The sequence below is a fragment of the Platichthys flesus genome, chromosome 1 (genome assembly GCF_949316205.1).
Source record: "Platichthys flesus chromosome 1, fPlaFle2.1, whole genome shotgun sequence".
NCBI lineage: Eukaryota > Metazoa > Chordata > Actinopteri > Pleuronectiformes > Pleuronectidae > Platichthys > Platichthys flesus.
The window spans coordinates 7,322,158-7,337,603 of NC_084945.1; the positions used below are offsets into that span (position 1 = coordinate 7,322,158).

Sequence of the window (15,446 nt, forward strand, 5' to 3'; positions counted from 1 at the left end):
TTGAGAGTCATTGGGTAATTTATTCCAGAGGAGGGCAAAGGCTTAGCATGGTGATGAATTAATCCACTGTGCTTTTTTCCTGCTGGCTGAGAGCAGCCCCACTGATATTGGCCCTTTTTCTTTCTCTCTCTATCTTTCACTTTCTTTCATTTGACCTATCAGATATTCTTTGCTCTTAACCTTCTGTTTCTATTCTATAAAAACTTGGATATTCCTCTGTGAAGTTTGTCCATTTGTCTCCACTGATCTGACGTGCGTTTCTTTAAACAAATAATCACATATATGATTTAATACACAATAGGAGCCGTCTCCGTCTGTGCAACATTCAGTGAGACGACTCAAATGGCTTGGCTGTTGTCTTTGTCTTTACAGCTGCCTCTGCATCAATTGACGCACTCTTCTTATCTGTTCAGGATGTCATGTCTGTACGTACAAGGGCCTTTTATGGCTCAAAGAATGGCACCAACCCCTGGAACAGTGTCGTAGTTGGTAGTTTAATTCCCACCGGGGCAAAGTTTTGGTTCTGTGGACGTGCACACAAACGGCACATGGGCTTATATTAAAGTTGTAGTGTGTTTACCTGCTTATTTTACTAGCTGAACGAAATGTGGCTGTTTTTTACACCACAGGAAATCCAGGCTAACCGTTTCCCTCTGTTTCAAGTCTTGGTGCTAAGCTAAGATATCTTCTGCTTCATAATTTAATGGAAGGTGGCATTGATCCTCTAATCTCACTCTTGTCAAAAGAGTGGATAAGAAAACTGTCCCCCAAACTGTCAAACAATGATTAAAATACGGATACGTTTCATTGACAATGAAAATAACCACTTGGATTTAGGCTTTAAATGTGACTTTAGCTGTTTGTTATATTTTATTTATACAAAACGTCAGCTGCAGCGTGACCCCGTGTTTTCTCTTCCTGTCTGGAGTGTCTGCAGGGGCAGTTAAGGGGTAATTTTTTTTTTGCCATGTCATTTATCTCCGTCGGCACATAAGCAGAAGGAGAGGAGCGGAAGCGAGAGGGGGCCGGCGGATCAGCCACACACCACTTATTGATGTCCTGGAGTTCATGGTGTCATGTGTTAACGTGGCTTATACACATTTCTATTTGCCTTTTACTTATTTGTTCTGAGGATCATCTTGTTCTTGAGCATCAAGCTAGAAATCAAATTAGGATAATATAAGAAATCCCTTTGTCACCTTGCGTGCAGATACAGCGGGTGTCTTCATCCCCGAGAGCTTTCTCCCTTATGGGCTGTCAGTCGGGGGGGCATGTGCTTGTGGGACAGACACTCCCATTGTTTTTGAAATGGTCTTAACAAATAGGGCCACATCCAAAGCTTGTTCCGCTCCCCCTTCAGGTTGAGAATCTAATGTCATAAGGTCGGCATGTGATAGTTTCATGAGATTATGGAAATTGTATTCTTCCCGAAACGAGGAGCTACAAGTGTTTACTTTGCTGCCGCGGCTCTCTGTTCTGTCTCAGAAGCTCACAGGAATGTAGATGTGAGTGGGCCCAGGTCCACCGGTGGCCTTTTAAGCTCCTCGACTGTCTCTCCCAATTCTCTGTGGTCTCTAAACTGTGAGAATCTGCAGGGGGGAGAGGTTGCGTCACAGGGTTGTGTTATGTTGTGTTATGCTACTGATGTGTGTGTGTGTGTGTGTGTGTGCGAGTGCAGCTTCCTGCTCCGTGCAGCACAGACTTTTAAAATCTGACTGGACTAGAAACAGGGAGGTGATAATTCATAGAGATCGGTCTTATGTAAAAGGCGGCCCCGTCTTGCCAATCATCAATTAATAAATTTTTCCTTTTGTTTTTTTTGTAAGCAAGATTAGACAAGAAAAAATTGACTGGATGGATTTCCATGAAACTTGGTGGAAGGGTGTGGTGCGTGTCAGGGATGAATCCTTTGAATTTTGGTGTGGATCTGGATCAGGGGGCAGATCCAGGAATTCCTTTCTCCGCTTTCTTTAACATTGCATTTTTCAACATTTTCATTGATTTCTTGGAAAATAATTCATAGATCTTGATGGAAACCAATCAGCCATGCTTAGGGGACTGGTCTTTGTGAGTGGTTTCAACGTGGTTTTACATTAAAGCTGAGTGCCATTGAAGTAAAGCATTGCTCTGTCTGTGTATTATTGTGTAATGTCATATTTTCAATCCGATATTCAGGAAGAAACCAAAGTAATTTGGAGCTTAATTTCTAACTATTCCTTAAACAAGGAGTCACTGACTATCCTAATGTTAATCTGATTTAAGCAATAGTCTAAATAACTTATTCCTAACTTATCTTATTATCCTAACCTGAATATGGAGCTACTCAGAATAAGCAATAATAGAAATAGTGAGTGTGGACTGTTCCTAACGATGTGCGTCATAAACAGACTATGATCTGTAATATGTAAACAGGAAGATGAATGGAATATTCTAACAGCAACTCATGTTAACAGCATTATCAAAGTACGTCTTACTCTGGATAAGGTCAACAGTCTGAATATCGGTGTCCATGGAAACCTAGTCACTGTAGTCTGAAAATACTCTGATTTACAGTTTTGCTCCAATTGGAACCCTTACAATTTAAAGTAGTTTATTATTACACCCTGTAAAACCCTTCTTCGTTCCTCAAAATTACACATTCAAAAGGTTTTTCAGGAAAAAATACTCCTTATGGCTTAAATGTAACTCTACACCTTCCTTGCGTCGTGACTGAGATCTATGAATATGCTAATTCAGTTTGGGTTCCTGCTCCTCCTGCTCCCCGTCTCCTGCTCCTCCTGCTCCCCGTCTCCTCCTCCTCCTGCTCCCCGTCTCCTCCTCCTCCTGCTCCCCGTCTCCTGCTCCTCCTGCTCCCCATCTCCTCCTCCTCCCCCCCCCGCGCTCCTGCTTCTCCTGCTCCCCGTCTCCTCACCCTCACAGCTCACCTGCGGCTGGGGAACCTCCAGCTGCTGAGCCACACCCAAGAGTTGACAGGATTGGTTTCTTAGGTTTGTGACATCACAAACCCTGGCTATCGGATTCAGTTTTTACAGACTGGCATTGGTTAAGGTGGAAACACTAGAACCAGTGCTCATTTCACTCAATTTATGTCTTTTATCATATAAAAGGAACAAGGGGGACATGTTAACATATCCTGCTGATATCACAAAATGTGATTTTCCCCAGAGTGGGACTTTCAAATGAATTCTCCATGTGAATGCAGCGATATCATACCCTCTACGCTAAGACTTCTTTAGGTATTAATGCTACACTTAAGGAGTGGTTGTTGAAAAGAACATCATGTACAGAACACACCGTCATTGTTCAGAGTTCATCTGAGAGTCATTCCCCCTCTCGTGTTGATGTGTCAATAGGCATCATGTTGGCTGTGGACAGCTCCTAGCCGCCGTGCACGGTTCACTGTTAACAATGCTAACAGCCATGTTGCCAGCATCTGGTTACTGCGGTACTTTGGCCATTTTCACGCTCCGTCACGCTGTACAGTTCAGCATGTTGAAAGACCCCCCCGTCTGGGGGCAAGACTTACAAAAGAACCAAAAAGTGATAGATGAGTGTTAAGATATAAACCCCATGGTATTTCACTGTCAGCTGATCTTTTTCCGACTCCTCTACATTTGAATGCCTCTTCTTGTGTTTCGCTAAAGAAGCACAGCACAGACACGAGCCTCGCTGGATTTAAGTGAACAGGCCTGCAGCTTATTGGCTGTAGTAAACACGCCAGACACTCATTCACCTGCTGAACAACGCATTAAGCCAGCCGTGCTTGTCTCCTTCCTTGTTTTAATGGACACGGCGATGACGCACAACTCTCTGGAGTGTGTCTTACCTCTTGCTTTGAAGATCCACTGTACCCTCAGCTGATACGTCCCTTAAGATCTTCACAGAGGCAGATGGTGCTCGTTGTTTTTGTAGTGTGAGGAGTGTGTGTGGGTGCAGCAACTCAGGTTTTGACATTTTCACCTAAAAATAATAATTATTATAATAAAGTCTGACTTGTTCCCCTATTGTTCAGCTATTTTGAGATTTTGCCGAGTTGTGATGTTCGATCCAGGCTTCATCATATCCAATAAGTAAATAATCATAAGCAAACTGAGCTGTAACAGGACTGCAGCAGGAGTCCAGACCGTTTGGCTGTGACATGCAAATGGTCTTTGTAGCTTAGATGAAGAACCAGGAAGTGGGCCAGTCTGAATTGCGTAACTCGAGCATGAAATTCAAGTCTAAATGAACATGTGTATGTATTGGCCGGTAACACTTGGACCTTTGATATATTCTAACCACCTTTTCCCCCCGACTGAGATCCACAGGTCTAGATGAATCTGTAGTTTGCTTCTGGCTCCAACCAGAACCTTAAAAACAAAAATACTTCCATAAAAGTTTAAATCGATCACTTGGATTTTAATTCTGTCCAAGTTTAAACAGGCTCCACCAGTAGTCTTGATAGGGAGTTATGCTAGAAGACTTCTACAAAAAGATTCCACAGGGTTCTTGTCTTCATGACAAGCCACTGTTCCTCTTCTGTGAGGTATGACATCTTAAAGGTTGTTGATCTCAGCCAAATGAAAAAGAAATCTGGGATGTTAAGGGGAATAACATCTATGAGTGTTTAAATTAATTAAATTTTAAAATAATTTCAATTTTATGTTAAGGTGGTAAGGTGATGATATTAATGATGATGTGCTTCATTTGTATAGCATTTTTATTAACAGTCACGACGTGAGTCACAAAAGGTTAAAACATCAATAAATGTAATTATAGTAAAAAAATATATATAATTTATGACATCATTTAATGGTCATGTGACTTTTTTCAAATTATTATTATTATTATTATTATTACTGTTTTGCTTACTACTGTAAGTATTTATTTGATGCCCATAATCTGTTTATTTTAATAATGCAACAGGATATTTCGCCAAATATTCAGGATAAATCTGTTTTCAAATTTTCCTGAAGGTGTTTACATGTAGTCATCAAATCCCCATTCTTCATTCTGTGTGTGTGTGTGTTTGTTTACTGGTGTGTCTGTGTCTGCGTGTGTGTTTAAATAGAGTATAGTTGTGTGCCAAGCTCCGTCCCGGTGCTCCAGCTCGTGTCACTCACTGATCCCTCACGCCACGGTGACATCAGTGCTCCTGTTATAGCAGGTGAGGGGGGGGGAGAGTGTTATTATCTAATGCCCTCACAGCCCATCTGAAGAGCCCCTGAGAACCGCCCTCTGATATTCTCAAAAACATCTAAGCTGCCGTGTGAAGGGGTGGAGCCTCGCAGATAGAGCCGGGCTTGTGTGGCCGTAGTGGTCGAATATTGCTAATTCTAATCCTTTCTTTAGGCCTCAGAGCTGGTGAGGTAATTAAGATTGTTCAGATGTGTGTGTGTGGCTCTGGCAACAAATTTAGTGTCAACTAATGATCTCTTATTCAAGCCAGACAGTCGTCTTGTGTAGTTTGTTGTTCTGTTGTATTTGGCTGGACTCGGGAGGAGAGGTGACTGCAGTGGAAGGGTTCCTGGTAAGATTACAGTGCACTGCAGTGTCACTGGACCAGCAGGCAGTGTCCTTGTCAGACTTCCCAAGCTCCTTTAGCTTGTTCCTTTTGCTTTATTGGCCTTTGATTGTACCTGGAATGACTGAGCTAAGAGAGGAAGGAGGAATTGAGCCGCAGTCACCCGATCAACTGCCCCTTCCCTCACAGTGAAAGTGACACTGTCAGAAATAAACAGGTTTGAAGCATTTATTGAACGTAATTCAAATTTTCTTTGGTTTGCTTTGGTACAGTAAAATGGGAGAGGAACAGGTGTGAATAAAATGGAGCAGTCAAATAAGTAGGAGTACAGTAGCAGGGGTGTTTGACAAAGGCTGCTGCGGGCCGAGGAAGAGGAGGAGGTTTTAGTGAGGGGCTGCTCCGTAGCCCTGGATAGCTTAGGATTGTCCAGGTCTTATGGGGATTTCAGGGTAATCTGGATAAGGACAGAAATACCTTGAAGGTGAACATTGGAGAAAGTGCTCAGCTTCTTGTGGATCTGTCTTTAATTAATTTACTCACATTAGTGCTAGTTACGGAGAACGGCCACTGAAAATGATTATATGGGTTGGTCAGCATGCCTGGAAGGAGCCTTCTGGAGTTTCGTACTCCCAATTCAACACAAAATACGTGGATTAGCTCTTTAACTTTGCCGATTTTCTAATCTGCAGTTTGTGGATGCTGCCGTACATCACCAGGCTCAGGAGGTCACAGATTCAAAAGTCAAAACTAGATTCATGGTCATATTGAGGTCGCTGTAGCTGGTGACCGTATGCAAATAACCAATTTGAAAAGATGGTTATCTGCGTCTGTGGTAAAATACAAACTTTTCTCAGTTCAGCCTCTGGAGCGATGCCAAAAGTGTGATTTCATCGGGGGAGACTTATTTTCAGTATCTCTGTCCTTCTTTTAAATTTTTTTTTACTTTTGATAAAAGTTTGGTAAAGTCAAAAAGCCCAAAATCTGCATTAAAGGCAGCTCCTCTCCCCAGAAGACACTGCTCCTGAAACAGTCAGAAATCCTTCCATACCATTATGATGTCATGTGACGTCACGGTGGCCCACATTTGAAATAATCCACGACACGGCTTGTCTAGAGAGGCCTCCTAACAAAGTCAGGTCAACAAAGTCAAAGATAGCATTTCTGAGTGACTCAGCTGGCCAATCAGAGCAGCCTGTTTTATTGTGAGGGTGGTCTTAAAGAGACGGGAGCTACAACCAAGTGTTTCAGACAGAGGCTGAAAAGAGAAGCTACAGCAATGAACAGTCCGAGGAGAGTGATGTGTTTTCTCAACATTAGAGCACGTAAACGTTTTTGTGTACTAACTTCAATTTAAAGAGGCGGAGAGGCGGTGGTCTAGTGGCAGAAACTTGGACTATGGGCAGAGAAGGTCTCTGGTTCGACTCCACGGAGAGACAACTAAAGACGAACCTGGATTGATCTGTCCAAAAATCCAAGAGTCTCCCTACCCTGTCTAGTGCCCCTGAGCAAGGCACCTTACTCCCCCAACATCTGCTCCCCGAGCGCCGTACATGGTCGCTCACTGCTCTGTGTGTCCTGCACCAGATGGGTCAAAAGCAGAGGTTAATTTTCCCTACCTGCATGAGTGTGCCTTTGCATGTCTGTACATGTGTTTGGGACAAATGCATTTTAATCTTAATCTTAAACTACACATGCACATTTGGGGGTTAGTTTATATGCTCAATGTAGCGACCAGACTTGTGGGTTCCCTCCACGTTTAATGAGGGCATGGCTCTTCTGCCCCTTCCCTTCATCTCCTTCCCCTGCTCTTCATCTCCTGCCCCTGCTCTTCATCTCCTGCCCCTGCTCTTCATCTCCTTCCCCTGCTCTTCATCTCCTGCCCCTGCTCTTCATCTCCTGTCCCTGCAGGCCAGCAGGCGAGGGCTCTAAGCACAGTCGCTAGCCCTCAGCACTCGGCCTGTTGGCAGGAGCCTCTTCACTGCCGGGCTTCAGTTACTCTCACTGGCACAGTGACGCACAGATCACATACACACTCGCGCCACTATGGACACAGGGTATGCAGGCAGGCAGGCAGGCAGGCAGTGTCAGGAGCTGAGGGAATTCAGCATGTACTCCAATGTCACACGCTTGTACATGTAATCCAAACGCATGGATTTATTTCTCCGAATTCTGAACACGTCATTCAGAGTTTTTTTCTGAAGGAGCAGAATAAATTATTGGGCCATACTCGGCTCCTTTGAGTGTGTGTTGTCATGAATGTAAAGGCTTAGGTATCAAAAACATGTTTTTTTGTTTGTCGGTGTTGAGCTGTAAAAGACAGAGAGGCCGCACACCTGATGGTTCTTGTGTGACGTCTGAGACGATGCTCGCAAGGTGCAGAGCACCAGTGAGAAACAGGGACAGGTCACCAAGGATGGAGTAACCTCTCCGTTTTCTGCAAACTCTGTATTTTTAAACCACGGACGTCATTCAAGGGCGTTTGGGCCTGAATTCCAGGACAAGTTCAGTCTCCTGTGAGTTGCTCGGTGCCTTCCCTCTGCGTGTGTGTGCGGGTGTGTGTGTGTGCATTCCCGTTGGCTTGCGTTTCCGCACTATCTGGTGAGGTAGGAGAGATGTCACTGCAGACAGAATAAAGGTCAGGGCGTTCTCTGGAAGCTCTGCTCGAAAGACAATAAATGCGTATGTGTGCATGTGCATGCACTTTTATGCTGATTAGAAATTGATGTATTTAGGGCGGCGCGTATAAGAGGTAGTTCAAAGCAATTTAAATAATGTGACTTAATTTTCAGTCGATATAGTGTGGCGACAATCTTGGTTTAAGCGCAGTGAAGAGACGAGGCCTTGGTGGGTTCAGGCACCGAGTGTTCATCTACCACCTCAGTTTTTTTTGCAGGATTTGATGAAATAAGGTCTGAAAATAAACTTATAATATAATTCTCTCATGGGAGGATTCGCTGCTGTCACCTTGAGCTCTCTGGAATTTTTTTGGGCAGTATTTGATATTTTTCCGACAAATTAATTGATGAAAATAATTGTTTGTGCAGCCTTGGAGGATATTTTTATAAATTTGTTGTTCCGTCTTTGATTTATCTCACTCATCTTGAGTTTATTGCCCAGGAGGAACATCAAGACCACCAATGTGTGGCAACTTGTGTGATTATTCCCTGGGTTTGTTGTTGTTGTTGTATTTGCCTGGTGTCCTCATCAGCAGGGATATTCATGCTCTGGATTTTCTTGTAAATCTTCTAAATTTGGTTTTAAAAAAGGGCTGATTTTTGCCATTTGGGGGTTGAAATGAAATAAGGAAACCTTGGCATGGTGGACATTTGAGAGAACAAGGTGATGAAAAAATCAGAAAATCTTTGTGAGAATAGTTTTGAGGCTGGAACCAGAGCGACCAGTTACCAGATCAATTGTTACCATAACAAAAAGATCCAGAGCAAAAATAACCTCTGGAAAATGAAAGAAAGGGTAAAGGAAGAAGACTGTGCACACGTTTCTTTTCCATGACTTCCAACGATTCCTAAACTAAACCTTGTTGTAGTGAATTTCTTTTCATCATGTCTAACAAAATGCGTGTGTGTGTGTGTGTGTGTGTGTCTGTGCGTACCCGTTGGCTTGCGTTTCCGCCGGTGAGGTAGGAGAGATAAAGGTCAGGGCGTTCTCTGGAAGCTCCGCTGGAAAGACAATAAATTCTAACAGTATGTTAGAAAGAGAAATCATAGTCGCTCTAATGTAATGTAATGCTTATCCAATCGTAGCGGGCATTGATTTTCGCGGTTGAGGTAAACGGTTCCATGGTAACAGCGAGCTCCACCAATCACAGCCGTCACTATTACACCTGAGGATTGTGGGTCGTTTAGTTCTTCTACTTGATTTTGTGAATAAAACACATTTTTCTGAAAAGCAGTTGAGATCATATATAGATATAACATCGTTCACTAGCTTGTAGGAAATCCACATTGCTAGAATATTATTGTCCACCACTCTGTTAAACTTTATTGGTTTAATATATTACAATATAAATATAACCATTTGTGTGGCTGATTTCAAAGCCTCTTCAAATCTGAGGGTTATGGAACAATTATAAGTCAAAGGAGGCCCATTGTTTATCTTGTGACTTTGCATCTGACACAAACACACTGGACAACAACAATAAACTATAATTGATGTTACACAACTTTCAAAATATACTGTCAAACTGATTTTCGTTAAACAATGAGAACATTCAGTCAACATTGGTTGTAGCTTTTTGGAGGACATCGTAGTTTTTGTTGCATGGGGGCTGGTGTTTCCTTCGTGGTGCATTTCACCAGACACACACACACACACACACACACACACACACACACACACACACACACACACACACACACACACACACAGAGGGAGGGAGAGGTAGAAATGCAGCGAAAGCAAGGATGTCCTGGGACAAACCGATCCACGGTGGCCTAGTTTCTCTCAGCCATGCCAGTGACTCAACTAAAGTCTTCTGCCTGACTGACTGCAGGCTTGGTCACCATGGATAAGACATGTGGACAGAGCCAGAACACACATGGCTGCAGTTATTTCTCTAAATGGAAAGACTGCAATCAGACTTTTTTTCTCTCATGTGTTTCATTTGGATGGTGGTGGGTGGGGGGGGAAACGATGTGTTGTCTTTTTATCTGCAGAATTCACAGCATTTATTTCTCGTTTTTAATTCAGAAACCGCTTTAAACACTGTTTATTTCCACAGTGCGTGAAAGACACTGATATGGTGAGCATCAGATAAAACATGCACATAACAAAGTTAATGTAACAAGGGCAGAGCGTTGAAGTGTGTGAGCCTCAGCATTTAGATGAATGAGTTACTGTAGATTTCTGTCGTTTGAGATTAATTGTGTGCGTGTGTGCATGTGTGTGTGTTTGTGCGCCTACAGTTATGGTTCATGTTATTTTATAGACCATTAATTATAATTTCATGCCCTTACAAATAAACTATTTCAATTTTATGTAAAATAAGTTGTGTTATGAAATCCCTGTTGAGATATAACTCAAATAAATAAATAAAATAGAAAACACCAACGCATTAGGATCTGAATTCTAACACATAATCAACACTTTGTCCCTTTTCCATAATAACCTTCACACTGGGCCCGTGAACGAAGAGATTTCCAAGATTATGATATAATGATGCACTTGATTCACCCCAATAAATAATATGCAGAGCTTTTTAAAAGAAGAAAGCGTTAGACTCTAACTGGATTGGGTGAGGTGCCAGACTGCTCATCGATTCCGTCGGCGTTAGAAGCCGTCGCAGGTTTGAAACCCCATTGTTATCGATGAGGGCCTCGGTGCAGATCTATGGGCAGCGAATGTAAGTGGCCACACATGAAAGTGAGTTATTCTCTTGGAGGTAACACACACAGCATGGGCAGTGAGCCCGGCGATCTGTGAGGCCCCAGCGTGTGGCGAGGCTGATGTGTCACTGTGCCATTTAGTCCGTCACTTAGCCCAGTGTGTGTGAGAGTTTAGAGTCTGTCCGTCTTCCTGTCTGTACCTCCGTCCGTCTGTCTGTCTGTCTGTCTGGTACATAATGTGGATGGGACGGCTGCCCTTAATCAGACCTAATGAAGAACATTGATTCATCTCCATTTGATTCACACTTTTAGAAGGAACGCACACACACACGTACAAACACACAACACCAACTAGTAGTGAGAAGAACACTTTGGCTTCTTCTCAGGAAGACGTGCTCACCGTGGCTCATGTTGCTGTCACCTGATCAGCTCTACATCTCTCAATATTCTCCTTGAGAGCTTGTGGAGAAAGTTTTACAGTAGGAATAAAGTGATATTGGGCAGCTGAAGGAGGAGTGGGATCTGAGCACGGGAGGAAGGGAGAGCGCACGTCAGCCGGAGAGCTGTGTCAAAGTGAGTGATGTGGTGGATTGTTAGTGAATGGGGGCAGCCGTGCACGTTCTCCTAAGAAGCATGGGCAGGGCAGGCCTCCCAAGATTCTCCGCATCCTGGTCCCAGCTCTGGGGTGGAGGAAGCTGTTTACTCTTTCTATCTCTCTCTGCTGACGTCGGCGCACCGAACAATGTCATCCAATTTCCTGTTTTTCACTTTAGTGGAAAGCCACTCTCCCAGTGTACATGTGTGTGTGCGTGTTTGTGCCAATGAGTGTGAGACAGAGAAGCTGGTGGGCTGGAGAAGAGGAGGAGGAGGAGATCTATAGGGCCGGATACACTGGAAGCAGGATACAGGGTCAGAGGCAACTCTGCTATGTAAATACATTGGTTGTATTGCCTGCAGGCTGTCCTGGACCCGACTTGAGATGACTGAAGACACCACGAAGACACATGGAAGACGTGTCAGTGGAGAGTTTGAAGCTGTCGGCCTGGAGGCTGTCACTTCATGTCGAGAGATTGATTTCAGAGGTTATTTTAAGGAAATGATGCTCAAACTTTTGATTTAAAATTCCTTCATAACAGCAACATACTAAGTATCAAACAAGCAGCTCCTGGGCCCTCAGACCCTGAAGGCCGGTTTATAGTCACCGTTCTGTCACAGGCTGATGGATGCTCACGTCAGAACTTACATCATAGCGTCTTTCGCATTGAGCACGAAGGCTCCAGGCATTTTGTAACCAGCATTGTGTTATACTGAGAGGTGTTTATATTATTGACCCCGCCCCTTAGATCAAATGGTTCAGGCAACACAATTTAGCAGCACCACAAACCCCATCTTCTGAAATTAACATAAAGTAGAATCAGCGTAAATCCATTTACAAACTGAACACCGTAACCTTCATGAAGGTTTGAATTCATTGGAGAACTGTTTCACTGTTTTTAGCTCAGTGTACCTAATAAACTGACACTGGAGTTAATGTACACAATACACAGAGGGTGTGAAACTTCACTAGTTGTTTTACATTGATTCATCACGAGGCGATATGACCAAAAATTATACATATAAGTAATTGAGAACTTTTAGCGACATACAGTATATTACTTTTCCAATCTAGATAAATAATTCAAAATAAAACCAACAAATAAATGACGTAGGCCAAAAAGTGACATCAAGATGAGCTGGCGATAATAATAATAATCAAAATAATACTATTATTATGATTATTATTTTGTGTTTAAAGACGATAGATTTCCCCCCCGAGTGAAGGTTTTGGCTTTTAACACTTCTTTTTGAGCAGAGAACATTTTATAATTCTGAGGCAGATCAATTATGTCTCATACCTCCTCACTGTCCACAATGCATAAACATGTTGATGTAATGTTTGCTGTCTCAATTGAAGAAATAATAATAATCACGATAATCATTGATTTAGCTTTATTGCCCCGCCTTCACTGAATTCACGCCCTTCACCTCCGACCTCTACGCAGAGTGTCTGCACTGGGTGAACCTGTCGTCCGATTAACAAGTGGCCCTGTGCTGGTGGAAGGAGACAGAGAGAGAGATCCCAGTGTGACTGGTACAACACGGCAGCGCAGAGCAAGAGGGCGGGATGCAGATTACGTAGGCACACACACACACACACAACACACGCACACACCCTGTCAGTGCTGCCCGCCTGCCTGGCCTACATGCTCACTCACTTCCCCTGCTTTGTTTGCCTCTGGTTCAGTGCCAGCGTGATGTTTGTGGGATGCAAATGCTCGGCTGAGTGATTCATTGCGGTGTGTGCATGCGCGTACTGTACAAGAAGAGTACGTTGCCCTAAGATGCTGGCAAACTGGTTCAGCCCTGTGTGTGTTCGTATCAGTGTGTGTGTGTGGTTATTTGAGTTACACAATCTTAGCTGCAGTTGCATTGGTTGTGTCAGTGTCAGGTAGAGAGGGAGGATGGATTCCGTGCTGTAGCCCTCAGCGAGCTTCCATTGCTCTGCGGCCAAACTCCATACGCTTAGACCCTGACCTCAGCTAGTTCAGCAGCACGTTGGCTTCACAGTGGAAACAGCACTTTTAAAAATGTGTATATATATATAAGTATGATATTTACTCAGCAGTCGTCTATAGAAGAGAGAATGTTTTGTTTCCCTGCCACAGAAAAATACACGGGATGGTTTGACGCCCGATTCAAAATTCATAAAGCTCAGTTATTTGTTCTGGCACATGTGGTCAAAGTAACTGAAATCAGGTTTGACAACAGGAAAAAAAAAACTAGGCCCTGTTGAGTCTTGGAAGAGCGTTAGTGTGCGGCATATGTTAGTCCCTTCTATAGAGCTACACACACACACACACACACACACAGACACACAGACACACAGACACACACAAACACATGCTTACTGTCTCTCCAGTGGACATGAGCCTATCATGCGACCAGGTCCTCGTGTCTGGGGAAGATCAGATGATCACAGAGCATCAGCTTGTGGCCCTCCCGATGCCCCGCTCCTTGTGTGCGGACGACTACAACAAACGGCCTAGTGTCATGATGACGTCAATTCGTCCGCGGCAGAGGGCTAATCAGCTTTTTTCTTTTTCTCCACCACCCCTTTGTTTTTTCTATGGAGCTTTTAAAAGGCTTACAATTTAGCAAGAAGTGATTTACTCCCGCCTGGCACGCTCTGAAATTCCTCCCTGTATTCCTCCTCACATGTGTAGATTGTTTACGGAGAAGAGGAATTCTGGAGGGATGGCGGTCCGCAAGGGGACTGGGTTGCTATGGTGACTAACCCCTGAGCTGGGTTGCATTTAGCAGGAAGGAAGCTAAATTATTTGCAGACAGAGAAGAGTAAGCTCATGGAGGGAAAGTGTAATCAGCCGAAAACCTGTCCACTATACTACTGTGTGGTTGAATTAGACATCAGAGGGTTAACTCACATGTATGTTATATAATCTGATTGTGATCATTTGAAAGCAACATTGTTAAGTTTTTAAGCTGATGAGTATTTAGGGGGATTTTCATTCATTTATTCTGTGTAGTTTGTAAATTTCTGCCTGGGAAATGAAACAACATCAGTAATGTTAAATAATGTTCACCGTATAATTCATATAATTCACATATTTCAATATAAGCACATTTAGGTGGTTGCGGTTTGTCCAGGTTGTTCAACTGAGAAATGATGTGACACTATCTTCCAATCATTTATTAGTTGATTCCAGTTTGTATTATTAATCTGGAATGGTGAAATAATACATAGTATGTATGTTAAAGTTCCTGAATAAATGTAGTGGAGTACAATATAATAATGTTTTGATTTTGATTGTTGTGGAGTTGAAGTCACAGTTCTGGAGAAAATTAAAGTTCTATTTAATTCTTGGTTCAATACATAGCAAGAGGATCTAGTTCTGCGGTTCTACTCTTCATCAGCGTGGTGACATTTGTACATTTTCTGAGAATTACTTATAAACTTTATTTTAAACTGATGACACTTTTCAGAAAACAATGTGTTTACCTCAGTTTGGGGTCTCAGACACTCCAGATGGGAAACCTGGTTGAATACAGAGGTTCTTTTTGTGCACTGATAGTCTTTCTGACATGGCAGGAACCTCTAATCCACTGGAGTCTGTTCAGATTTCTCTGATAGGAGGTTTTCACGGTTTGATCATGAGAAGTTTCTCCGGGGTGAAACCGATGCTTAACACGAGTAGCATCACTATCATAAGGTGCAGTGAACCAGGGATTTAATATATAACAAGAGAGCTATTTCCTTAAAAGCCATTTCTGGTTTAATTACAACATTATGGTCCTGATAATCCGTTTTACTGTTGTCACTTTCATCAAGTGTGCTGGCAGAAGTATTGTCAACAAAACACAAGGTGTTAAAAACACAAGGGTGCAAACACAAACCATGAAGTAAGTGATAAAATGTCATGTTCATGAAATTTGCTTTGTTCTAATCTAATCCTCCTTTTTCTTCTTCTTATCTTTCAGACCACATTAACGGAGGTGCAATTTGGACCAATGAAGTTATTTAAAGACCCACTTCAGGTAAAACA

The 15,446-nt window shown here is 42.9% G+C and overlaps 1 protein-coding gene across 1 annotated transcript in view; it reads left to right on the forward strand.

Moving 5' to 3' along the window:
* Positions 1-15,446, forward strand: part of pde8a (phosphodiesterase 8A) — a 41,698-nt gene that overhangs the window by 4,949 nt on the left and 21,303 nt on the right. The window contains exon 2 of the mRNA XM_062410691.1: positions 15,382-15,438. Within this exon, the coding sequence (XP_062266675.1) occupies positions 15,382-15,438 (57 nt within the window). The remainder of the gene's footprint in view (positions 1-15,381; positions 15,439-15,446) is intronic.